Source organism: Protopterus annectens, chromosome 2.part0 (genome assembly GCF_019279795.1).
Source record: "Protopterus annectens isolate FY-2018-M chromosome 2.part0, PAN1.0, whole genome shotgun sequence".
Classification (NCBI taxonomy): Eukaryota; Metazoa; Chordata; order Ceratodontiformes; family Protopteridae; genus Protopterus; species Protopterus annectens.
In genome coordinates this window covers 952655574-952683264 of record NC_056728.1, presented here as the reverse complement: position 1 = coordinate 952683264, position 27691 = coordinate 952655574, and the positions used below count along the sequence as shown (strand labels likewise).

The 27691-nt window shown below is 38.9% G+C and overlaps 1 protein-coding gene across 1 annotated transcript in view; it reads right to left on the bottom strand.

Annotated features, from left to right (window-relative positions):
* Positions 1–27691, bottom strand: part of ADAMTSL1 (ADAMTS like 1) — a 4128157-nt gene that overhangs the window by 2372375 nt on the left and 1728091 nt on the right. The window contains exon 7 of the mRNA XM_044061207.1: positions 6212–6369. Coding sequence (XP_043917142.1) covers positions 6212–6369 — 158 coding nt within the window. The remainder of the gene's footprint in view (positions 1–6211; positions 6370–27691) is intronic.

The window sequence follows — 27691 nt, the reverse complement described above, 5'->3', positions numbered from 1 at the left end:
CCTACAGTCGCTACAATTTGTTAATTCATATGCTATGGCACAACCAGTCACCACAGCCACAAGGGGGAATACATACTGGACCTGATCATTACCAACATGGGGACTCTATGTTCCACACCAGCGATATTCCCTTCATTGGTAAGGTCAGAACATACATATATTTCACTGGGACATACATATACCCTCCACACACCCATCCTGGGTATTCTTGGTGAACTTCTCATGAGCCAACGTCTCACTTCACCAAAGCAAGGTGGTATCTTTCAGAGACCCTGAGACAGTGGCAAATACGGCTAAGACTACTGAATCCTTTACATACACATTCTATGGACACCTAGTGGACTGCATGGATTGTGCTATCCCAAATAACAACTGGACTCACTCCTCCAATGGCAGGGGACCTGTCTGGTAGACCCCAGCCATTAATAAGCTGTTCAACGTCAGGAGGAAGCTACTACATGATAGAGCACAATCCCAGACAGGGAAAGCATCTGTGATCTGTACTAGCAGACAGCTACAATCACTCATGAACTTATCTAAGGGCTGCTTCTCATGGACAATTGCACCAGACATGTAGGACTGTCACAAGGCCTTCTTCAGTTATGTCAGGTACCTGGGTGGACACTCACTGATATGCTGTGTGTTACTGCATACTGACTAAACTTACCCTGAACCCACTGGCATTGCCAACATCCTGGCAAACAGGTTCAGTGCAGATGGTTCCCCCCCATCCCCCCTAGGGAGCAACTATCCATCCCAACAGAGTGTAACCTCCCTGACATCACACAGTAACAGGTGAGTGCTGCCCTCCCCAAAGCATACATCACAGCATCAATGGGACCAGATGGTGTCCCAGCATGCATCTTACACGAGCTTCATGACAGACGTAACCCTCACATTACATCACTGTGCAATATTGGAGTTACTACAGGATATGTACCCACGGAATGGTGTACAGCGACAGTGGTCCCACTACACAGAGTTGGTGCCACAACGGACCACAGACAATATTGCCCTATAAGCCTAACTAGCCTGTTCTGCAACACTATGGAGCGTATTGTCATGGGTCTCTTACACAAACACATCGGGAACCTACAGACACTGTGTCCTACACATTTCAGTTTTGTTGTAGTCAGATCTTGCCTCTTGAACATGTTTGTATTCTTTACACGGTTAACAGGTCCATCGACATAGGGACAGTTGTCCACACAGCCTACCTGAACCTTACAAACCCCTTCCACACAATAACCCACTGGGCCATTATGCATAGGCTCACCAGCATTGATATGGACACATATCTCACATGGTGGATTGCTACCTGGATCAGGGTTAGCACTCACATGGTCAGAATTGCAGGTGCCATGTCTGACTATACACCAGTTACACATGGCATTCCACACGGCTCAGTCCTGGGACCTCTCTTGTTCAGTATATATTTGTCTGACATACAGGCAACCAAAGGGGAAATATGGCTGACCTTGTTCGCACTTGACTGCAAACTGGGTGCCATAATTAACTCTCCGGCTGCCACATGCATATTTAAACAGGGTCTCAGAGAGATGGATGACTGGTGCCTGAGCCATGGCCTACAGCTAAATGCCATTGATTGCACAGTCATCCCCTTTGGGAATAGCAACATGACCACACATTACCACATTGGTAGTACTCCATTACATACGGTAGGAGTTGTTAGGTGATTGGGGACATGACTTGTTTGTACTGGCACCTTTGACATCCACGTTGCCAAAGTGGTTGGACAGACCTTCTATATAAGCCACCTTATCCCATATGGTTTCACATGTAGATCGAGTGAGGTCATTGTGCCCCTATACTCATCACAACCATGGTTGGTTACAATGCCACGTTTGGGGTGTACCTTACCCAACACCTGCAGCAACTGTACTGGCCACAGAAGTTCCTCACCAGGCAGATGTAGGGACTCACACGGATGACCTGCTCAGTTCGGATGCAGTAACTCCCGCTATACTCAGCTGCTTACCACCTACTCGGATATGATGTTTGCCTGTTGTTTACAGAAATACCCAACCCAGAATTACTGGACATGCTCCACCTCAGGATATCTGACTCCCTTGGAGGTACACACTCCAGGGACATATACCTCAGCACAGATGTTAATTGGACATGCTGGAGGGACAGATTCTTATCCCAGGGCCTCCATTCACTCTGGATTGTGATCACAGTTTCACATATGCAGAGCCACCCACTGACCACCTACAGGGGACATCTTGATGGCTTTATGGGTGATCGTATGTTTACCCCTGGGACATCTTGTGTGTCCCTGCTAGACAGAGGCACACTAGCCTAGACATACATGGGCTATCTTGTGTGTCCTACTATTCACTGGCACAGTGTAGTAATCTGACAGGGTTGCAAAAGCCAAACACACTCTGGCTAGGCTTGTACATGCCCTAGGGCAGATAGCCTAGTATCGACCTCTGAACCTATACTTATGTTCGGAATGCAGAATATTTATTGCTGATACTGTTTGCAGGTCTTTATCAACTTTGCTTTCCCAGTTTCTATGAACAACTTAGGTATCTGCAGAACATATTTGATTATGACAGGGTTCCACTATATTATATATGTGTCTGTTGTCATGTAACTGTGTGCACAGGGCAGATTGCTGGATAGTGAGAGGTTCCTGGGTTTACACATGCAACTACCAGACATGTGTGGACCACTGCTGTACTCAGACATGGCCTAAGTGTGTGAGCATGCCCAGTTCAGGCTTTCCATGTTTTGTTGCCTGACATTTGTCTCATTTATTCAAGTGTGTGAGCATGCCCAGTGTGACCTTTCAGTATGTTGCGATCTGAGGTCCTCTACATTTGTGGATGTGTGTGAACATGACCAATATTAACATTTATACTGTGTGTGTGTGTGCATTGGAAGTCAAGTTCTGTTCTTACTGCAGGACTCGCCTTTGTGTCATAACTCAACAGGGATTATGCTGTGCCTGCAGGGTTTCCATGATATACTTTGCATAGACCTATCAACATTCCTTCATACTGGCTGACCACTGCAATACTGTCATGGTTTAGTGGTTCAGTACTTTAACTATAGTGCACAATATCCTGGGTTTGAGGCCCATCACTGCTTTATATTTTCATACTGAGCAGACCAGACTGCTTAAGGGCCAGTTAAGCAAATATGAGCATGTTGGCTTTTGTTCAGCTATGCCCTACTTAGACCAGGCTTGTCCAACATTGCTGAATATTCACCAACTTTGCTGGACGTTGCCCAATATTACTCAACATTGACCACAGTTGGTGTGTGCGATTCTGTTTGCAGAAACTACATGGTGGTAAATGTTGTTTAGCACTGCTTTACATTGCTTAACACATGGCAATCATGCCTCAGGTGGTGCTGCAGGGCTGCCTATGTTGGATGCACATACTACACTCCCTGTACATGTTTGAAAGCAGGTCGTGTCAAGTTAGGCATCCCTTTTACTATATGTGCGAGTCAGAGAGAGGTATCATTTCCAGAGTTCCCACTGAGACAGTGTATGTGCTATGCATTGCCTCTTTACCAAGGCCAAAGCATACTGGGCATGCCTCCTTCTGCCTACTGGGGCAGGCTCAGGTTGTTCCTCCTCCGAGTCACCCTGTGCCTGTGCAGGCCTTGGCAATGGTGGGGGGCTGTCTGGCCCTGCCCCATGCTGGTCCTGCTGCAGCTGTTTTCGCAGCATCATATTATGTAGCATAGCACATACCATGACAATTTGGGTACATGTAGTTGGTGACTACTGCAAGGCTCCACCAGATGTGTCCAGGCACTGGAACCGTGAGTTGAGCAGCCCAAACACACGCTCGATTACATTTCGTGTTTGTGCGTGTGCCTCATTATGGAGTTCCTGTTCAGGTCTGTGTGCATTTCTGATGGGTGTCATCAGCCATGGCTCCAGTGCATAGTCAGCATCCCCCACTAGGTGACCATGTGGGATGTCTCCATTAGCAAATGTCTGGTACAGCTGCGTCAGATGCCAGATATGGGAATCATGGTAGCTTCCAGGGCAGCCAGCACACACATTCAGTATTATGCCCTGGGCATCACACATGACCTGGCAGTTGATGGAGGGGAACCCTTGTGGTTGAAGTAGACCCGACCCCGCTCACCGGCTGGTGCTTTGATGCATATATGCGTGCAGTCTATTGCACCCACTACCTCAGAGTATTCCGCTATTTGCTGGAAGAGACGCATATTGCTGGCCAATACCTCACAGGAATTGGGGAAATATACATGATCACCGACATGTGCTGACATGGCATCCAGGAACTGGTGCAGTACCCTGGATGCTGATGCCTGTGATATCCCCATCATATCACCAGTTGGTCTCTGGAAGGTACCTGTTGCTAATATTCTTAGGCCAACACATACCTTGGTTTACACTGGTATGGGTACCCCTCTGTTGGTTCTGTGTGTGAGGCGTGGCCTGCACAGCTCATCAATTTGCTGCAGGAGGTCTCTGTCCACTCTATAGCACTCCACTATCTCCAGCTCATGTAGCCCCTGGTAGGTTACCCTGGGCCTGTACACTCTTCTCCATCTCCTTACTGTGGGTTATCCAGCAGCATTTCCATTGTCACCACCCTCAGCATGTTGCATATGTCACCTTATAACAGCAATGGCAGTCCCTAACATTTCTTTGTCTCACTAAAGCTTTTTCAATTTTTCACTTCTATTAGCTTACTGCAATGTCTCTTGTGAGAAACATTATGGACTGTTGTTTGCAGAGTTTTAAGTGCTAGGCTGGGCTGGGCTAGTGTACTTCCTGTGTAATTGCCTGATTCTGATTGTTTTCACCTGCTAGCTCTGATAGTACTCCCTGGTAGCTTCCTACTATTTGTTGTGCTTCCTATTTCCTTTCAGTTTCCTTGGGGAGGCAGCGCCGCGCACACAAGCGCAAACACACTCACAGCAGCTCACATGCGCGCACACATGCTTACACAGACTATAACTTGCTTATTCAGGTAAAAACACGTGCACACCACCACATACGCGCTTACAACACTTTAAACTGCCTTATACATGCTTACTCTGGCTTAAACGCGTGCACTCATGCTTACACGCGTGCACACTGTCTTACTCGGGTTTACAGGAGCGCACACGCGCATACCCGCTCAGCAAGAAACATTGGTGTTATTCATGGCATACACCTTCCATTTCTTGACTTTACCTAGCCTACCTGTTGACACACCTCTTTTAATGATGTGTAAATGACAGCTGACACATGCCACTCTGCTCCAATGAGCTTCCCTTCTTTCATACATACCCCACTCGTGATGTCACCTATCTTCTACTCTGTTACTCCCCTTGTCCTACTCCTACACTCCACTGACTGTGCTCATTTGCTATGTAAACCTGCGATTCACTATCCTAACCCTACTTTGCATAGGATTGCCTACTAATGCTTGGTTACATCTTTTAGACTGTGCTTCCCCCCTTAGCAACCTCTACTCGGTGGACATGTTGTCTTCAGCCTGTCATTCTCTTGCATTGTAAATTAAAAATTTACATAAAATCCACATTTGTGGGTTTTAATTTTTATTTTTCTGGTTTTTGGAGCACAGCCCATTTGCGCGGCGCTGCGCTATGCTTAAACATCGGAAATCGAAGAAAAAAAAATTTTTTTTCATATTGCATCAGGAAACATTGCCATTGGCCGTATATTTGGCCATTGGCATGCTTCCTGCACTGGATGCAACCTTTATTTGGAGCTGTCATGGCTCCATTTTGCTATTTGCAGAACGGTACTCAGTTGTCAACTGAGTACATTTCTGCAGATAACACTGCTCTTACTCAGACAGGTTCGGGTTTCCTGAATCACAAATCTACCTCATTTGCATGCCTTTCGCCTGCGATTGAGGTAATTTCCATAACCCGGCCCTGTCCGTGTAAGAGCCGTTTTAGGAGCTATCTTGCACGCCCCTGCAGGCTGTTCCTGGATCGCTCGTCGGACATGATGGCTGCATGGAGTCTTAATCTACTCTTAGACTCTGTGCAAGCCATCGTGAATCCGGCCCTATAAGTATATATATGTCTTATATACATTTCTGTGTAAAATGTGGAGCTGCATGGGACTGGATATGTCTCTTTGAATTTCCTACACAAATTTTACAAAAGTCATCATCTCAGCAATGTCACATTTCATTATTGATAATTATGGTCTAATTCCTGTTTTTCTGACCTTGACTGTGAAATCAGCACCAAGAGGCCCGCTCATTCGAAGAATTTCCTTGTCTGAAAACGTCTGGAAATCAATAGTTGTGTTTGCAAGATTGCTTGAACCCGTACTGTTGAGGCTGTTCTCACCCCTTATACCTTGGAGAGTCTTTGTTTCCAAATCTACAAAATAAATAAATAATCAGTCAATTAAATCAAAATTACAGTCACATTTAAATCTCCTGGAGTACTACTCAATAAAATGAAATTACTTGAACTTAGCTGTGGAGGCATGCATTTACCTCTCGAGAAGCAGACATAGACCATACATTTCCATGGACTTACAGTGCAAAGTTTTTGCAGGAAGCATTGCCTTCTTTATATACATTTTCAGACATCTCTTTATCAACTGCCTTGTGATTCCCATACAACTAGCTTTACTCTTTCTACAAGTATAACTGTATGAAGGTTAACATGATTTCAATGAAATGTTATTACCAAATGGTTATAGATCACTTCACTTTGAAAAGTAGTCAGGAAATGGATCTTCTTTTTAGCTTTTTTATAATTATAAATGAATCCCCTGGAATAATAAGTAAAGAAAATACTCTCATGGAATTTGAACATGAGGTTTCAGGACATATGCTATAAACCAAGCAATGATTAATTACTGTACTTCTCAGTCCTAAGAACTACTATATTTTTGCAATTTATTTACTGCCGAAAACACGTCTGAAGGTAAAACCTTACATCTGTTATTTTACTTGTTTTTCCAATATATTGAATACACTAAATGTATATATTAACTATGTATCTATACTTATTGGTGCCCTCCAGATCAAGTAAAACCTTTAACATAGTAAGAGGAAGTATGTAATAAGAAAATAGTATTCTCTCAAGACAGGTGACAATTTAGCACTCGGCATACAACCGTAGGTCCCACTTTGGAGGGTAAAAAGCAGGAGGGTTGCTTCCAGTGTATGGTTAGAGACCAACTAAATTTACTGTTCCAGCAAGTAGGTAACTTATGTAATTAAACTAGTCCTGCCCTTATACAGAAATGGATGGGTAGAATACCCAGCAGAACTTAGAAGGAATTGTACTGGTATACAGAATATAAAATCCTAGTTATGTAATATAACACAAAGTTTTGTAATGTACCAATGTCTATTTGATATATTTTGTTTGTCCTATTTGGTTATTGTATTGTGGAGCTTTTCTCCCCAGGCCTCCACTGAAAATGGACATATACTCAGCTGGACTAGCCCGGTCAACAAATGTAAAATAAATAAATAAATAAAATTAGGAAAAAAAAACTTTGAGAATGGAAGCCCCAGAAGAGGCTCTGAACCTAGACAAAATAATCAAACCATAATGCTTATTATAGGTATGCAAGGAAGAACTTGTAGCAGCTACACAAATGTTATCTAAAGGTAGCTTTTCTAAGGAAGTTGCTGAGGTAGGTTGACCCCCGTAGGTATGTACTCTGGGTTTAGAAGGTACTAGTGTTTTGTTAGATGAACTGCAGAACATTATGCAGTTATTTATTATTTATTTTATTTATTGACATTTGTTTACAGAGCCTATTTTCAGTGCAGGCACCGGGGAGAAAGGCTCCAATGCATAGATACAACAAGGTAATTACAGTACAGAGGTGGCTACAACAAGGTAGTTACACTATTTACAAAAGTCACTACAATATAGACATTGGCAATAAAAAAGATACAACTTGCTTCACAGCAAGATTTAGGAATAACATAAAACAAAAGACAATAAGAAAATGAGTTCAAATGATGCAAAAATCATCAAGTTCAAATAAAAATAAAATATCAGGAAGATAAAGCAAGGTCTATCAGTTTCAGTGTGGAGCAGCTATAGATTCTATATCTGATATTAAGTATGGAGTGAAGATAAGAAAGCAGAGACAATAAGGTAGAAAGAGTTTACATGACATTAAGGTTAGTACTTAGCATGCTTAAGATGAGGTATAAACAATTTTAGTAATGGTTGATAGGGCATAAGGACCCTTCGAGTGGAGGAAAAGTTTAGTTTAGGTGGTTAGACAGTTAAGAAGAGCAATACTGGGTCAGGGGGAAAGAGAGTTAAGTGATAGCACTAGAAAAGGAGGAGCAGTTGCAGATCCAGTTGGAGAGAAGGTGTTTGTGGAAGGCAGTTTTGAGTTTTGAATTTGATGGGATGTTAATGAGAGCAGACGGAGGAGATGAGATTATTCCAAAGTCTGTCAATAGTCCAGTAGTATAGGAGTTACCTTCTGGTAGATTAGGTTTGTGGACTTGTAGTAGGTTTTGGGTTTCTGAGCGTAATGACTTAGTAGGGGCATAAGGGGAGAATAAGGAGCTGAGTGCAGGGCAGTCTTGTGGTTTGTAAATTAGTCTGTGAGAGGTAGTTAGCTGAAGGTGTAGTAGGTTGAGGGAATTCGAGCCAATGGAGATTTCTTAAGGCTATAGAATGATGGGTTGAATGACAACAGTTAGAAGCAAATTTGGCAATTTTGTTGTACCAAGATTAGTTTATAAGGGAGCACCTTAGGTTAGTGAGGGAAGCAGATAGGACAGTGTTAGGGCATGCCTGGTTGAAGAGGAGAGGAATTTATTATGCCTGTAGAGGAGGCCAAGTTTTTTTGTGGGTTTTAGAGATATTAGATTGGATATGTAAATCAAATTTTAGATCGTCATCTATTATGACCCTTAGAGTTTGGTACTAGCTACGAGTTCAATTTTTATTGAATTCAGTGTGAGAATGTTAAAGTCTTGTATGTTGATAGAGATATTTTTTAGGGGTGAAGAACATACATAGAGTTTGGTGCAGAGCAGAATATGGTCGAGTGGTCTGCATATTGGACTAGAGAGGAATATGGTATGGCTTGGTGTAGGATGTTAATGAATATGTTAAATAGAAGGGGACAAAGGATTGACCCTTGTGGGATGCCTGTAGGGTTGTGGAGGTAGGGAGAGATACAGTGTTGCCATTTGATGACATGTTGCCTATTGGTGAGATAGCTTTTACACCAGTTAAGAGATTGAGAAGACAGCCCTAGGGAAGAAAGTTGAGAGAGAAGGATAGAATGGGATATAGTATCAAATGTTTTAGCTAGATCTAGAAAGAGAGCAGATGCAATACTGCCAGAGTCACAGATTTTATTAATGGTATCTAAGAAGGATATTAGTGCAGTAGAAGTACTGTGCCCAGGGCGGAATCCATGTTGGGTTGGGGAGAGGTTGGTGGTGTTTAACAGACAGAAGACAAGTTGTTTTTGGATACATATTTTGAGAATTTTAGATATAGGGGGGAGAAGAGCAATGGGTTGGAAGTTAGAGATGTCAGAGGAAGGGCCCCTTTACGGAGTGGTAGAATAATGGCTTTTTTCTATAAGGAGGGAACATTTGCATAGTAAAAGTGTGTCTACTTTTCACCTTTCTTTAATCTGAAAAAAGAAACAAGTAAATGTGTATCTTTTCTGAAGTTCTTTGTTCATTGGAGTAGTCTGAGCTGCCTGTGCACATCTAAGCAATGCATTCTATGTTTTTCCTTATTGGTATAGTTTGGAAATAAAACTGGCAGGTAATTAGATTGATTTAGATTAGACTATGCAGTAACCTTGGGCAAAAAGAAGGGACTGATTTGAAGCGAAACCCTGTCTGCATCAAACATAATGTATATTAATTTGGATGACAGAGCTTGCATCTCTGAAATTTATCTAACAGAGGTGATTGCAATAAAAAAAGGATTTTCAAGGATATGTATTTATTTTCAGTTGAACTGACTGGTTTAAAAGTTGGAAAAGTGAGATTCTCTAAAACAAAGTTTAAGTCCCCAGATGAGAAGGTGAGGTCAATGAAGGCCTAAAATGGAAAAGCCTCTTTACGAAGGCCTTACAAAGTTGGTGTGAGATGGTAAGGATAATGATGATTATACAAAACCTTGATGGTTGAATGAGACTGTACCAAATGAACTCTAATAGAAGAATAACTGAATCAAGAGTAATAAATGTTTAGCAAAAAGGTCAGAATTTTAGGAAACGGAGCTGAAAAGGGGGGCTATGCCTTGTTTGCTTGCCCATAAGGACAACTCTACATCTCTGCAAATATGCTTCTAGTTGAAGGCTCCTGAGAAGCTCTTAATAGTGGTATAACTTGGGGTGGGAGCCTAGGGTCTCTGCTATCACTGGAAACAGAAAAAAAAAAAAACAGTTAAATGTAGACACTGGATGTCCAGTTAAGGGTGGCTGGATAAATGTGATGGTTGGGGAAGGTTTTACAGAAGAGGAGGGCTTTGCTTCTTAGATAAGGGGAAAAGGCATAAATTAGTCTGAGGAGTCAACTGTGGATGAATGCGTTTCTTGGGGGATATCTGCCTTGAGGATGAATTGAGAAAAAGCTGTTCCACTTAGTGCTGGATACGGATGCAAAGAGATCACTTTTCCTGCCAATCTTTAGGGGAACTGATCTGTTCAGAGGATATTCATGTGGGAGCAGTGTTTGCCTGCTCAACCTGTCCTCATTAGTTTTATTTATTTATTTATCCTTTGTTGACCAGTTTAGTCCCACTGGGATAGTAGCTTCTTTTCAGGGGAGACCCAAGGCAGTATTTATACTACTAGGGGAAATTTGGCCAGGGCATTGAGGAACTTTCCCTACTCTTCTGTGCAGGGGAGAAACATCGAGAGTGACACATCCATTCTCCAATTTCCTTTCCAGGTGCAAAGGTGGCCCAGAGAGACTGGAGGAACTATGGCAAATTAAACTAAGCCTGAGGAGCTATTGAAAAGTTTGGAAATGGTAGAGTCGCTACCAGTAATGAATGATGGAGAATGGAGAAAGGAGGATTCATCTGTATTGAAAGAGAAGGAGGTAGTGGAGCAGACCATTTTACCAGAGGAGATGCATGCTGATCTGGAGGAAGTATTTCAGCAAAAACTGTTTGCAGAAGAAAGGGAGAACCAAAAAGAATGCATTATTACAACCCTCCAGTCAGGAGGGTTGTGGGATGATTATTTGGTGCAGATGCTTAACCAAAGTGAGCCGGAAAGCAATGCAGCACCATTGTAGAGTGACATAATGAAAACAAAAATAGAAGAAGATGGGACAAAAGGTGAGTGCAAGGAGGAGACATATGCACAAACCATGAAAGAAGGGGAAGGAATGAAGGAAATGAAGGGAAGGTATACCATTCAAATAAGTAGTAAAATGGAAAAGGGATTAGACAGGTATAAAGTATGGGCCTCCTTGATTGCACGGCTAGGTGTTACTGCAAAGGAGGTAAGAGCTTTTATTCTTATTAACAATGAGACTTTTTATGAGTCATTATTTGAGAATGGACAATTTATGGAAAATTTCATAGGAAAATAGGAACAAAAAAGAATGTATTTTCTTGGTCAGAATATGTTACTCAATCCTTTTTTAGCAAAGAAAAAAAACACTGGTTCAATTTAGAACTGAGGTTGAACCTATAGATTTAAAAATGAATTTATTGATTATTTGCAAAGAGGTATTGCATACAATGAAAGAGGACTTTGGACTTGGGGATGGGAATGTGGAGTAATATTAAAAATGAAAAATGACAATGTGACACATAAACCAAGTGTTACTAATGTTCATGGTAATAAGGGTTTTGCCAGATACAGAGGGCAACCAAAGACGTGTTATTTTTGTGGAAAAGGTGGTCATTTAATTAATGAATTTGATAAGAAAAGATGTTATTTGTGTGGTAATACCGGACATACTTCAAAAAAGTGTGATTTAAAATGCTGGAAATGTGGTAATACTAAACATTTATGGCTACAATGTGAAATAGACATACAAGAAGATGAAAATGAAGTTATACAGAAAAAAGTGGTGGAAGGAATGGTTACAGAAGAACAAGTACAGCAAAATGAAATTAATGTAAAAGTTATATACAAACGCAAAGAAAGAGATAAGAAAAAAGAAAAAGAAACAGATGAGACAAGTGAAAAAAAGCTTGGATGGCATAAAGTAAAAGGTACAAAGAATTATATAGAGAAAAGAGTTAGGCAAAGAAAATGGAAATTTAAAAACATACTCTTTAGAGAAAATAAGAAAGGTAAAGGATATGAATTCTACTATAACAACTGCTCTGTGTAAAATCTGAGAATATTATCTTTAAATATGAACAGTTTGAAAAACATTAAGAGAACAATTAGTATAGTACAATGGTATGCTGGAACAGATGCTGAAGTAATAATATTATAGCACATAAGATTATTAACAGAAGAAGAAAGAACAAAAATAGAAAAAAAACTTTGGAATTGTACTGTTATTTGGAATATAGGTAAAGAAACACGTTTGGACATATGTGTATTATGTCAAGAAGATATTAAAATATTAGATGTTATAATAGAACTAGGCAGATAACACTGTTAGACATAAGATGGAAAAATATGTATATAGAGTTGTAGCTTTATATGCATATGTTACCAAAAAAGAAAGTGAGACAATGTGTAAATAGGAATATAATAATAGCAGGGGATTTTAATTTTAACCTAAGAGGAAAAAAATAATAATTGTGATGTTAAAATAGTTACTTAAATTATATTATGGGAAAATAAACATTGGACATATAAAAACTGAAACAGATTACTTTTTAATTTCAGAGGTTATGACAGTTAAAAAGTAAGTATAATGGATATTCTGATCATATAACAATTTGGATTATAATACAAGAAAATGAATGATATATTAAAATAGGAAAAGTAATAAAAACAATGAAAAAAATGTTGATTTAGTAGGAAAAAAAGTTACTTAGCACTCTGGAAATATCATATAGGTATGAAGGATTTTTATGAAAACTGGATGGTATGGTGGATGCATTTTAAAGAAAAAGATAGAAAAGTATTCTTAGAATGCATAGAAAAGAAAAGAAAGAAAGAAATTAAAAGAAAAATATAAACTAAGTCAAGAAATATTCAAAAATGTATTAGAGAAAGAGGAAAAAAGCAAAAAGAAATATATAAAATTAATCAGATCAAGATTTAGAACATTATATAAACAAAAATTACAAGGAAAAAAGAGGTAGCATCTTATTTGTGTAAGATAATGTAAGAAGGAAAGGTAATAAGAGAATTAGAACATAAAGAAGGTTAATTAATTAAAAAATGAAGGAATATATGAAATAATTTAAGAACATGTATTACATTTATTTGTTAAAGAGGTGAATATAAAAAAAATATGATGAGGAGAAATTAAACAAAGAAGATAATGAATATCTAGAAAAAAAGAATAAACAAAGTAAATGAAATTATGAAAGATATAAACACAGATTCTGCAAGAAGAATAGATGGACTCAAATATAACATGTACAAAGAAATGGAGGATTGGCAAAAAGTAATGGTTATTGAGGTGCTAAATGAATGGCTCGAAACAGGGATCAAATATAAGGAAATCTGCACTGGAGTGATAAAATTTATATTAAATAGGCAACAGAGATGAGCTAAAGAATTGGAGACCAATAACATTACATAACACAGCTTATAAAATATTTATGAGGATAATTGCAAAAAGACTACAATACAAAATGGAGAAAGTATATGACCAAAATATATTTGGGAGAAAAGGAAAGAGAAGTCAAGAATTATTCTGGCTAATAAGAGACGTAATTGAGGACATTATCAATAAGAAAGTGCAGACAAAAATAATCATAGGGGACATAAGTAAAGTATATGATAACATACAACATGCATCATTGTGGGGGATTTTGCAAACATACAATACAAGCAGAAAAGTTTTAAGTGTGATTCAATAAGTGTATGAGAAAAACTATATGAAACTAAATATGAACAGATAGGGGAAGAAAGAAAAATAGAATGTGGAATAAGACAGGGGTGTGCAGCCAGTAGTATAATGTTTTCATTGGTTATGAACATAATAGTTATTGAAATTAACAAAATATCAAGAAATTGAGGTTATAAAATGGTAAAAAAATTACAACTGCCAATAATGTAAACATATACAGATGATATTGTAATAATTACAAAGAATACAGTATGTATGGAAAGAACACATGTAAAGTTAGGAGTCGTGAAGAATTGGATTAAATAAAAATAAAGGAAAAGTAAAAGATTTGGTTTTAAAGGTGAAATAGGAGGGGTTGAATTTAATGACAAGTATATAGATGTGTTAGGAATAAAATTTGGGAAAAATGAACACAGAAACAATGGGACAAAGTGATGAAAGAAATAAAGGACATATTTATGTTTTGGAAAACATAGGTTTTCGTACAGAAAGAAAGTATATTAAATAAATAGTATGATATTAGGGAAAATAGCGTATGTAGCAAATATTTATATGATACCTGTAAAATATGTAAAAGAACTAATGATGTCAATATTTTCATGTATTTGTGGTTCTAGACTGAATCCAGTTAAAGGCTGAACATTATATATGAAAGAAGATCGAGGAGGTCTAGGTTTATTTAATCTTATTGTGCATGCAGCATCTTTATGTTTATACAAAGTATAAGAAGTATTATAAAGGAAGAAAAAGATCTGATAGAAATGATAATGTATTATAAATACAAAGATGTATGGGAAGGAATGGAAGGAAAGAAGAGAAGTAAAAGTATTATGAATGAAGAGATAAAAGAATATCAGAATAAAATTGTATTATGAAAAATAAGAAAGAATGTAACAAAAAAGAACAGAAAGGAAAGGTATGTTAATATAATTAAAAACTTTGTTGACCAAGGAAAGATCTTTAAATGAATAAGAAAAAAGCTATATTAAGGAAATATAAACACTACAATAATAATAATAATAATGATAAAGGAATGTAGCAACTTTTTGTGGAGATTATCCATAAGTAAACTGCCTGTAAAAGCTAATATGCAGTATAAAAGAAAACAATAGAATTTTCAATAATTCTTGGTAATGAGAATGAATTCAAGAAGAAGTAAAGAAGATGGACAGAATTATTTTTATTATGCATGGATAATATGGAATGAGAGATTCAATGAAATGAAATATATTGGGAAATGGAGTTTGGCAAAAGATATTGCAAAATAAATAGTTTTGGTTGTGGGTAGAAGAGCGGGGAAATACTTAAAAATGCAAAGTAAATGTATTGAGACACAAGTATTTGTAAATAGTGTAAATATGTAAATAATCTGTAATACACATACACAGACACACACACACACACACACACACACACACACACACACATATATATATCTATATCTATCTCTCTCTATATATTATATATATATATATATATATATATATATATATATATATATATACTTACAAATAAAAAGCCCTACTCTTTTCAATAGGTGCTGTGGGATCCTTTACATCCACTCTGATGGACCTCCTGCATATCCATAAAACAAACAATACCAGAATTACCCGTTCTAAAGACTTAAACCTTGCCTGTGATATCAATAGGACCTGATGGTGATATAGGTATGTATCGCAGAGACTACCCCCTCTATGGAACCAGCTCCCCATTCATGTGAAGCAGAATTCCTTCTTAACCCAATTCAAGTGCAACTTGGACAATTTGTTGGGAAACCAGAGGTTCATCCCTGGTTTGGCACCTATGTCTCTAACACAAACAGGTAACCTGTAAATGGTTCATCTCCCAGGCCCATGCTTACACTTATCAAGGGTATCAGAACTTGTCAGAGATTTGGGATGCATGGCTAGGCTTAAAAAGGTCTTTATGGTCATTAGCCTAGTAACCACCTATGAACACGAGCTACCACCACTGAAACAGAAGGGACCTTGGTTTTAACATCTCTTCAGAAGGATTGCACACTCAGGAGCACAGTACCCTCTTATGCTGTACTGCAGTATCAGCAATTGATTTACCTAGTGTGAGAATAGAACCCAAAGCATTCTGGACCAAGAGTGAGCTTGCTACCTGTTGCACCGCAGCCATTAATAATTTCACACTGGATATCACTGGGATATGAGCTGTTATTAGAAAGAGATATTGAGGATATAGCTAATTCCCAAAGGGGGTAGGATGTTGTTTCCACATGATTTCTATTGTGCTGCATCACTGCAATGTTGTCTGAGCAGATGGATGTTACACATTGGGAGGGTAGGTATTAAAATGCCTTCAGTGCAAGGAAAAGCACTCTCATCTTCAAAAAACTAATGTTTAATTTGGCCTTGGCTGTGGTCCATGCCCTTTGAACTGCCCTGCATATAAAAGTGCTCACTTCCTAGCAAGGACACATCAATGGTTAGAGTGGCTGCTGGAATAGGCTGACCAAATGTTCATCATGAAGTCAGACTTTCTGGCTTTGTCCACCAACATAGGTGTTTCAAACAAGTATTTGAGAGTTTTAGTTTTTTTTCCATTGATTGTGTTGCTTGCCCACTGAAGAATTCTAATGTTAAATCTGGCATGTTGGACAGTTTGTGTGGTGGCCACTTTAATGCCAAGAATCTTGAAAACTGAGGCTGCAAATAATCTTGGCTTATGGCAGAGATTTAATTCAGCTTATATTGTTGTTGTATTCTGTCCAGGAGTAAGAAGACAGCTGTTGTATTGTGTTTAAGTGGCACCCAATGAATGTAAGAAACTGGGATGGTTACAACAATGAATTTGTGAGGCTGATAGTGATTCCCAATAGAGGCACAGCTGGGGTAAGTATTGTCTTGCAAGTATCAGTTTCTCCACTAAAGGTACAGCAATGAGCGAGTCATCTGGGTAAGGAAAGATTTTTATTCATAATAGTCACATGTGAGCAGTAAATGGTGCAACGCACTTGGTAGACATCTGCTGTGCTTGGTGAGATCAAATGTGATGGCTCTAAATTGGTAATGACCATCTCCCACATAAAAACAAAGAAATGTCCTGGATGGCTTGGCTATCTTAATGTGTAGCTAAGTGTCTTGGAGATCCAAAATGCAGATTCAGCCTCCTGCTTGCAAACCTCTCAGGATGGACTTCACCAAACAATCCAGAACGATTCTATCTTTATGTACTGATTCAGACTGAAGTCTAGAATCTGTCTGAGATCCTGAGTGTTTTTTGGACACCGAGAAGAATCCTGAGTAAAATCCAGATCCTCTCTAGTCAAGAGGGTGAATCTCTTTAACAATAGGATTTTCACCTCCTGCTGAACTAGCCTTCCCTGATGGGGTGGCACCACAGGTATGTGAGACGTGGAGTGCATATGTTGTTGCAAAATAGTACTGTCAAGCCTCTGGATATGATCTCCCTGATTCATCTGTCGTATGTGATGGCCAGCTATGCTGTGGAATGCAGAAAGAGTCCTTTCCGACTGCCTCCAAAATACAACAGTCTGGCAACCATTCAGGATTCATACTGCCTGGTTCCTGGGAGGGACTATGGAATCCTTGTTGGTGCTGTCAACCTCAGCATCTTTAGCAGTAGTTATTAGAGAAGTACCCTTTACCCTAGGAACTCCTGTTAAATTACTGCTGGTGCTTCAGATGCTGGGACTTCTTAAACCAGATGTTTTCATCAACTTTCTAATTTCTCTGATGTGATCTTTGGGATGATGAAAGCTTCACTCAAACAGCTGTGAGCATTTTCAGTCATGCTCACAACAATGCAACTCATCTGTTCATTTCTGTCCAAAAAGTCAGTATCAATAACAGAGGCACTGATGAAGGTAGCCATAAAGTATTCTGCAAAAAACAGTCAAATGCAACCAGGCCTAACACATCATTGTGATATCTAAGCCTGCTAAGTGAGCTTCTGCATCCTCTGCATTCTGCAGGAGGTGCATGGACAGTTTTTTGATAGACTTAAAGGTAACCACCTGGGTTCCCAACTGTTTACAGAGTTTACCAGTGGGCAACAGAGTTTCCAGGGTCTTATTAGCTAGTTCTCTCTGCAACCTGATTATATGCACCAAATAATTCGTCACGCTGGTGGAAAAGGTAATTGAACATATATGCTTTCTTAATCTAGCCATCATCTGTGAATCCATGTTCAGTGGATGGAAGGCCTGAGTGTCCTCAGGGACTTTACATTTGATGGCCAATGATAGATCAATGGAGTGCAAGCCAGGTGCCTTACTCCAGTATGGACTATACTTGTGGGCCTACAACACTCTGTCAGGCTGAGTATTGCCTTTGTGACATCAGGCTCCATAAAACCCTTTGAACACACTATATCTATTAGCTTATCTGGCAGTGGCATTACCAAGGCTGCTGGGTATGATGACCTCTAGGATTACTGAAGGATCTCTTCCTCAGAAAAGATGTGGTTGATGTATCTTGATCCCCTCTCTTACATTTTCTCAAAAATTACACCAATCTAGGCACCCCTTTTTAAAATCCATGTCTGGAGAGGAGGAGGGGGATGCCTAATGCAGTCTATGTGTCTCCTCCTGTACAACCATTTCCTAGATGGGCTCAGTAGGAATTTGTCCAAAGTCTCCTGAGGAGAAGGCAACACACATTTTTCTCTCTGTTCCTCTGCTCTGGGAGTGCAAGATATATGAGTATATGTATATATATGTTTACTATTGAAATCTCAACTTTAGAATGTACTCCTATGAATTATTTGAACTACAGATGTTTGAATAGTTCATATGAGTACATTCCAAATGTTTGAATGTTATATTTGCGAATGTCCTGTGCATTCGCAAATATAAACATTCGAAGGGATGTACAGAGATCGCTATACAGTGCGGTTAGGGAAACACATCCCTTTCCTCACCGTAGTGCGATCTCAGAGTTGGAATATATAGTTGGGGGGGGTGCAGCCCCCTACAAGGGAGTGCAGGGGGGCTTGCCCCACTGCATAAACGGGATGTTAGTTGTAGGAGTTTGGGATTTACGGCAAGGATGGCATTGTCGTTAATTGCCATAAAATGTTGAATTCAACATTTTCGGCAATTACTGAAGATTTATGACTAACTGAACAGTTGTAAATCTGCAGATTCAACATTAATCATCAACATTTAGGTATGAAATTTATTTTGAATTTCGTAATTTTAATAGTAAACCATATATATATATATATATATATATATATATATATATATATATATATATATATATATATAAAATGCATAAACTCCTAAATACATGTGGAATATTTGCTAATAAGAGGCCACATTAACAGGATGAAAAAAGTTTATTAAATATATTTTGGTATTCATGATATGGCATGGTAAATTACCTAACCATTTTCATGACAGTAGTTGCATGTGTATTCAGTAAAGAGATGCTCTTTAACTACATCTTTGAAATCTTTAATGGCTTCTAGATTTTGCATGTTTGTAGGCAGGTGGTTCTAGGTATCAGGACCCAGTATAAAGAAGGCTCTCTCACCTACTGCAGTTTATAAAGGAGGTCTTATTAGATTGAAACTGTGCACTTCTGAGTACATCAGGATTGTCTTTTAAATTTAATTTCACTCTTAAAGGGGGGCAGTTACTGTGTTTTAGCACCTTGTAAATTAGAGTCCCTAGAAGAAAAGTAGCCCTATGAGGCACTGAAAGCTATTTGCAATTTTTAGCAAATTGCAATGGTATATCTGGGGCCCTGCTAATAGAATGAATCTGCAGATTCTATTCGCAATAGTCTGTTCTGTGAGTACTGTGGGCTAAATGTATAGAGAGAAAAGGGAGGCCATATTCAAGTTAGGGTACTAAAATACTTTTAGCAATGACCCTGCATGCAGCAGGTGAAAGGAGGTGACTAATCTTGTAAGAGAGTTGAGTATTATGCCTAAGCACCTCTGTTCAGTGATATTAGGTATTATGTTCTTATTAAGATCTGTTAAGAGAATAGTTGGAATAGTGGGTAACTTCCTGTGTAAGGCAAAGACCATGACATTGGTTTTCTTGGGGTTAATTACTAGTTTATTAGTACAGGGCTGGATGCATAACTGAGTGAAATTGTCCTGTAACTTGGTTTGCAGGTCAGAGTGGCTAGTACTGGATTGCAGGAACAGCTTATTATGTGCATTCATTATTATTTAGTAATTCTAAGGGGAGATCATTAATGAAGAGGCAAGAAGGAAAGAGAAGAGGCGAGACTCTAGCTCCGATTCTTATGGTACACCTGTTTTATGTTTACCAGCAGAAGAGGATGAGATATTGATATAGCTTGGAATGTTTTGTCCTTTAGATAACTGAAACCATCGGATCATTGTTGAGAGGAAGGGCATAGCTGACCATTTCAAAAGCCCTTGTCATGTTATGAAAGAGACCTGCAGTAATACATCCCTCATTCACTTTGCAATAAATATCACTGGCCATTACTAGGGCAATAAAGGTAAAGAAGGCATTGTGAAAGCCATGCTGTCAATCACATAAGAAGCCGTAGCTGCTAATGTGCTGATGTAATTGCTTGTATAAAAGTTTTCAAATACTTTGGCAACAGGACCCAGGGTACAAATAGGTCTATAATCTTTCAACTCATTAGAAGTGAATTTAGGTAGAGGGATTATAACCATATGCTTGAATGCTTTTGGAACAGTGTCTGAGATGAGAGAGAAGTTAAAGATATGAGTAAGGGGTTAAGGGAATTAGCAATATTTTTTTTGGCGAGAAGCCTTATGATGATGGGATGAAGATTGATGGATTTAGATGCAGAATGGGTGAGTTTTAAAAGTAGGGAGTTGGTATGTTTTATTGAAATTTCAGAGAAGTGAAATGTTGCTGCATAACAGGCCAGAGGGTACAGGTCAGGGGATGAAGGTTTTTGTTCTTCAATGGTGAGGGAGTAAATTGTTGGAAAGGCTTTAGTTATGTTGGCTGTGGTATATGGCAAAAAGTGATCATAATTATTAGTAAAGGTGGAGTGATTCAGTTCATTCTTGGTAGCTGAAGAGTTATTTAATGTCCCTGTTAAGTGTTTTCTTTCTTTCCAAAGCTGATTGGGTCTAGTCCAGTTTGCTTCCTGTTTCTAAGGTATAGGGTTCTTGTAGTATTTGTTGCAATTCTTGTCTCATTCCTTAAACTTAGAAATGTTTGGTGTAGCTCGACATTGTTAAGGTTCCTTTTCCAGTTCTTAGAGAGTGAATCTCTGGCTTTATTTATTTATTTTTTTGGATTGGGTTCTGTAATTGAGGGCTCAGTTGAGGTGGTCCTGTGTTTTGACTGATTATCTCCTGGAGTACGGATGGAAATATACATCGTCTCCTAGTAGCATATGTGAGTTTATTGCTGGTGTCAGTCAGTAGACTGTGGATTCTTATTTGCCAGTAGTGGGCCTAAATAGGGATGGTGAGTTCCTGACATGGACGAGAAAGGGGCAAAATATTTTTAATGAATATGTTGAAGTGGCAGACAAAATAGTTAGACAGCATGCTAAGGAAAGTGTTTGAGAGATTATCAATTGGCATTATGCGTCTGTAAGGTCGTTGGGGTTTTACCTTGTAAAGACAGCAATTAGGCATGAATGGGGAAATGGTAGAAGAGTACATGAAAATATAGGATTGAACCTGGAGGGTGAGACAGGTGGCAAAATAGAGAGAAATAGCTGGTAGAGGTGTATGAAAATAATTAATGTAATAAGAGAGATGGAAAGGTGGGTAAAAGAAAACTCCCAGCCTAAATTTTGCCAGTGATGTAAATGCAGTGCAATCTGCTATCATATTTGATATACAGTATTGTATTCAGCTTCTGACATACATCCAGATACATATATCTTCACTAAAGCACATTGTTTTACTTTAAATGAAGTAACCACTAATGATTTAAAATGTTAGATTTCAGTTAAAAATTGAAGTCATATTCATTCACAGATAAGCACTAGGCAGCCAGTTTACACATCATTACAACCCCAATCAATAAAACATATTCATAAGTTTCATCCAGTGCGGAGAAGGCAGCAGAAGACTGACCAGCAGCGAGTTTGATACTGCCCATCTACTTACCTAGGTTTACCTTGAAGGGGTAAAGGTTCTACTCTGCTTGACATGTAGTGGAAGTTTGCTGTAGAGGTATGGGATACAGTGGGATATGATTCTATCATGCCAATTTGTCCTATTTATTTGGTGATAAAGGTTAAGGTCCTTTAACAGAGTATTGAGGAACCATTTGTTTTACAAAAGAATATGAAGTCAAGGATGGTCAGATTGTTCGTTGTTCAAATGGCTATGATAGGGATGGCTAGCGATACTGGCTGCTGGACTGCTGCCCCCAATTAAAAAAAAATACACTTTAACTTTTTTCTCTTAAAAAATTAAATTTTAATTTCCCTGCTATCATTAATGTTACTGGAACTCTGCACATGCACGGAGTCCTGAGACCTTCAGGGACCCCCACAAAAGGAAAAGAAATTGGTTTACTGTTTTAAAGGTTGGTTTACAGTTTCAAGGCTGCTTTAAAAAGCCCAGCATTAAGTCTGTTCCATATTGGGAACAACACAATCATGCCTTTTTACAGTAATTTCTGCCCTTTACAAAGACAGAAATCTCACAAAAAAGCATCTCATTGGGCTAGTGAATGAGGCAGCATGGAGCCACTTCTATTGGCTCAAGCTGGCTCACTCTGAGGCAGCCTGAGAATGATAATAAACAAATTACCAGCACTGGAGCAAGGTTTTTTTGTTCCTTTTCTTCACTGTTAATCGTTCAGGTGTCAGTTATTTTTCTGTTGGAAGGCAAGCATTTTAATCAAATAAGAGCGAGTGTGTGTGTATGTGTGTGAGAATGCACTTATGTGTGTCATAAATATATATATATATATATATATGTATATGTATATATATATATATATATATATATATATATATATGTGTGTGTGTGTGTGTGTGTGTGTCAGTGTATAAATGGATGCATGTATGTAGGGGTAGAGGCTCTGAACTGCTCTTGTTTTCCCAAAATACCACTGATTTTGCCTGAAATGTTGGTTTACTCCTTGAAAAGCTTTTTTGGGGGCAAATAGCCTTAATAGCCTTTAGAAAAAGGTATGTTAATGCAACACCTATTATTCTAGTAACTTTCAAAATATATAAGGGCAATATAAATATCCCTGACATTTGTGTTCAGACAGCATTCATTTGGGAAGATAACATTCTTGTGTAACAATTTATGTTTTTTATTTATCTGATCACAATCAGATCTCTGGGGTGTACAATCACAATCATACAATTGGCTGTAATTGATGGTAGTTATATCTGTGTGTGTGTGTGGGGGGGGGTAAAAATAAATTATTATGGCCATTTGTTGTTTTAATTTTAGTACAATCTCATAGTTGAGGTGTATACTTGTAAATTTCCTAGTCAACAAAAATAAATATAAACATAAATAAATAAAGAAAAGAGAAATCAAACAGAAAGAAAACCAATAAGAATGCCAACAGCCTGTTTAGACAGATGGTCATTTCCTCAATGGCTAAGCCTTTATTGATCCAAGTTTATTGTCAAACCGAGGTCAGCGACTATTAATTCTAAAATCTATTTATTGCTTTTGTTGTGTAACCAGTGCGAATGCTATTTTGCTTACAAGTCCATCCAATATAAATGCTGTTTTGCAGTTTAGAACACTATGAATCTAAGCATAGCTATGTTCTCCATAATGCTGAAGTAATGTAAAGAACCAGATGCACATTACATATGAAGTATTATGGAATATATGTGTTAATGTGCTCCTGTAAGTGCAGTAAGACATGGCACAATAATCATAGTCCATACAAGGGCCTTTTGCCACATATGCTAATAGAAAGAGTACTGAACAATTTGCTTATTTATTTATTTAAATCTGTTTGTTGTGATACAGCATTGCTCCACATGAACCCATGACAGGCTCAGCCCAGGAGTCAGCACTCTCCAAAAAGTAGAAATATCATAAACTGCAAAATAGAGACAACATTATTAAAAAATGCAGATTCAATAAAAAGCTGTTATGTGACTATTTAGCAATTAGGAAGGAGTTGCATTATGGAACAGGAAATAAAAACTTCATCACAATTTACTCAAGGCAAGGGTGGTAACCTTAGAGAAGAGCATAAGAGAAAAAGAGGTGCAGTCACTGAATTGGAGAAGCATGTAGTCCACTGGCATAGCAGTAAATTGATTCATAGAGGCTAAAGGCTCTACTTCTATGCCTGCTCACAGTGGGTTCTACTAAAGAAACTTGGACATGACCCACACATGGACTGGAAACTACATCTTGAGCATTTGCTTCCCCTTCCCTGTACGTATGTACGTACACACACACACACACACACACACACACACACACGATTCTTGTTACATGCAGAAACAAACAGGTGTGCTCTCAAAGATACATCTCAAAGACACACATACCCACTCATCAAAAAAAACTGTCTCTCAGTCTGGTGCATATCCTATCCCAGCTTCAGTGTCTGTAGTAGGAGGAAGGGCAGCTTATAACCTTATGACCTCAAACTTTCTCAGTCATGGTAGGGTTCAATCAATAAAACATTCAACCCCTGTTAACCATGACAGCAGAGGTCATCTCATTAGCGTATAAAGCTAATGAAGGGATTGAGTGCAGAAGCTACTCCCACTGGCAGGAGCACAACAGCATTGCACTGCTGGGGTGGGGCACATATGACTACGGCTGTATGCTTGTCTGTACTGCAACAGTACCAGACATGAGCCCTTGCATTCCTTAGTTCTTCTCCCTACTTACAAGAAACGTCTTTGCAAGGAAAGTTGACGCTGTTACTCAGCTATGTTACACTGGTCAACCTCTCACAATTTCTTGCAGGTTGAGTGATGTGCTTCTATATTTTGAGCAGCTTGTCTGCCACTGCAGAACTGTAACTTCCCTTCTTTACTACACAAGGTAGTCCACCATTCACTTGTTTGAAAATCACAGACGAGGGTGTGGATCCCCATTTGTATACCAAGTACATACTTGTAACCTTCCAGGTATACATTTGTGCATGCCCTTCTCCACAATATGTATATGGGATATGAGGAAATTTTATGAATTGTGCAAGGGCATGGTACACAAATTTTACCATGTACCAGCCTTACATAACTGTATACAATGCTTATGAGTAGTGGCCTTGATTTTTACTGAGGATGGAAGAGATTCTCATAGTTTGGAGCCTGAAACTCACAAGCTTTGATGTATATTGCTTATTGTGCAGGGGTATCTGAAGAGATGAGGTATTGCTCAGTAGGGACAGGGGTGCATAATAAGTTTTTGTCTGTGAAAGTGTTTCCCTACAAGAAATGGGAAGACTTTATATTTAAGGAATTTGACGAAGAGTGGGCCTAGCATGAGGTCAAGCCAGTGCTAAGCACAGAGTACTGAACAGTGGTGTTTTCTTCTTGGGGGTGGGGGAGGGTCAAGATTAAAAATCTGCAGATATAATTATTTCTGGACTGAAGAGATCTGAAATTCATTTAGGCTACTGAAAAATATTACTGGAAGGGTATATTCAAAATGGACCATAAGTTTCCCTTTGCCTATAGGCATACAGGTATATGCAGCTTAACATCCGGGAAAGGTTTTATCCCATAGAATGTTAAGCGGTGTGGACACTAAGCGAACACCATATACTTTGTATTGTGCTTCACTTAACGTCCATCTGAATAATGGCTGATTGCATTTACATTCACTTAGTATTTTATTTATTATTTATTTATTTACATTTGTTTACTGGGAAATTCCAAATGGACACAGGTCCTTTTTCAGCGAAGGCCCAGGGAGAAAAGTTCCACAGAACAATAAATGAGCAGCAGAGTACATGAAGAACAATTGAATATACACACAATAGCAAACAATACATACTGCAGCAAACATTAGCTATACATACAATATGAAACATAGTAATGAACAGGTATACCAATATCTAGCTAGAGGCTAGGAATAAAGGTAGGATGTATATACAGATAGTACTAAGCTCAAATGGATACTGTTCTAAACTCATAAACCTTAATCTTATATACAAATATTGCACTAAACTCAAACAGATATAAAGCAGATGCTCCACATGAAGGTGGAACAAGGTAGAAGGGCTAATGGGATGGAAGGGGAAGACAGACGAGTAAGAGAGGAGACTGAGTGAGTAGTATACGTGGTAGTGAGAGGATGCTAGGTGTAAGTCAGTTGGATAAGTACTGTATTTGGAGTTGAGATGAAGTGAGGTAGCTAAGCATGTTATAACAGGTTTGAGAGATTGAGTGAGGAGGGAAGGGGAGGGTAAAGGGTGAGCCAGAGCCTGCAGATGAAGGAATGCAATGATCAGACGGTGTGAGGCAGGGTGGCTAGATGAGAGGAGAGGAAGTGGAGGTAAAAAGGAAGGTTACTAGTCAGGACTGGTGCATGGCCATAACCAGAGACTTTTTAATTGAGTTTTTAGTGCAGTCTTGAAGTGATTGCAAGAAGGTAGTGTGGTTATAGATGGGGGAAGATTGTTCCATATTCTGGATATGAAGCAGGACAATAGTGCTTCTCCAGCTGCGTTCTTGAGTTTGGTCACTAGAAGTAAATTTTTGCTGCTGGAGCCGAGTGGTCTATTTGAGCAGTAGGGCTGGAGAAGGTTTTGAAGGGATGGGACTTTAAGAGGATAGTTTACTAACTTGTGGGCGAGAGAGAGAGTTGATTCAGGAGAAGACGTGGAGGGAGTTCAAGCCAGTCAAGTTCTCTGAGATACAGTGGTGGCTGCGATAAGATGCACCAGTGGCAAGCTTAGCAATTTTATTGTAAAAAGACTCAAGCTTGTTTAGGTCTGTTTATCTAAGGTAGGTAAGTATAGGATAGGCGTAGAGTAAAGTAGAGATTAGATGGGAATTGGCAGCAGAAATTCTGGCTGCCTTGGTGACAATGCACCTAATTTTTTTGAACCTTTTTTATGGTAAGAGAATGTGAGTGTCAAGTTTGAGATTATCAGTCTCAACACCAAGTAGTTTGGTGTGTTCTGTTGGAGAGATGACGGTATTGTCTTTGGCTAGAATATTAAAGTGGTGGATAATTGGGTTAGATTTAGTGGGTTGGAAGATAAGGGGTTTAGTCTTGCTCTGGTTGAGTAATAACTGGGCATTAGATAGCCAGCTTTCTACAGATGAAAAGGCTTCCTGTGTGATCTTGTGATGTTCAGGTATAGTTGGGGCTGAGCAGATGAGTGTGGCGTCATCTGCATACTGTATAAGAGAGGCATGCTTGGTGGCTGTGAATTGATCATTGGTGAAGAGCGAGAATAGTAGGGGACCAAGAATGGGGAGCATCGAGTGTTACAGGAAGTCAAGGAGATAGGTCATTATGCCAGACAACTGACTGTAGGCGGCCAGTTGGATAGCTGTGAAACTAATCAGTAGCTGATTGGGAAAAGGAGAGGTTAGTGAGAACAGAGATTAGTAGTTTGTGTGAGACCATGTCAAAAGTCTTGGACAGATCCAGAAATATAGCAGAGAACAGGCCATTATTTTTATGATGAAGGATAGCGTTAGTGAAATAGAGCAAGGCAGTAGTAGTGCTGTGGTATGGCCTGAAGTCATACAGAAACTTCAGGAATGTCACAAACTCACAACTGGAACACGATGAAAAAGCTTCTGGAAATGAATGATAGCCAAAAAAACATAGTTTATTCACTTAAAACAATAAAATGA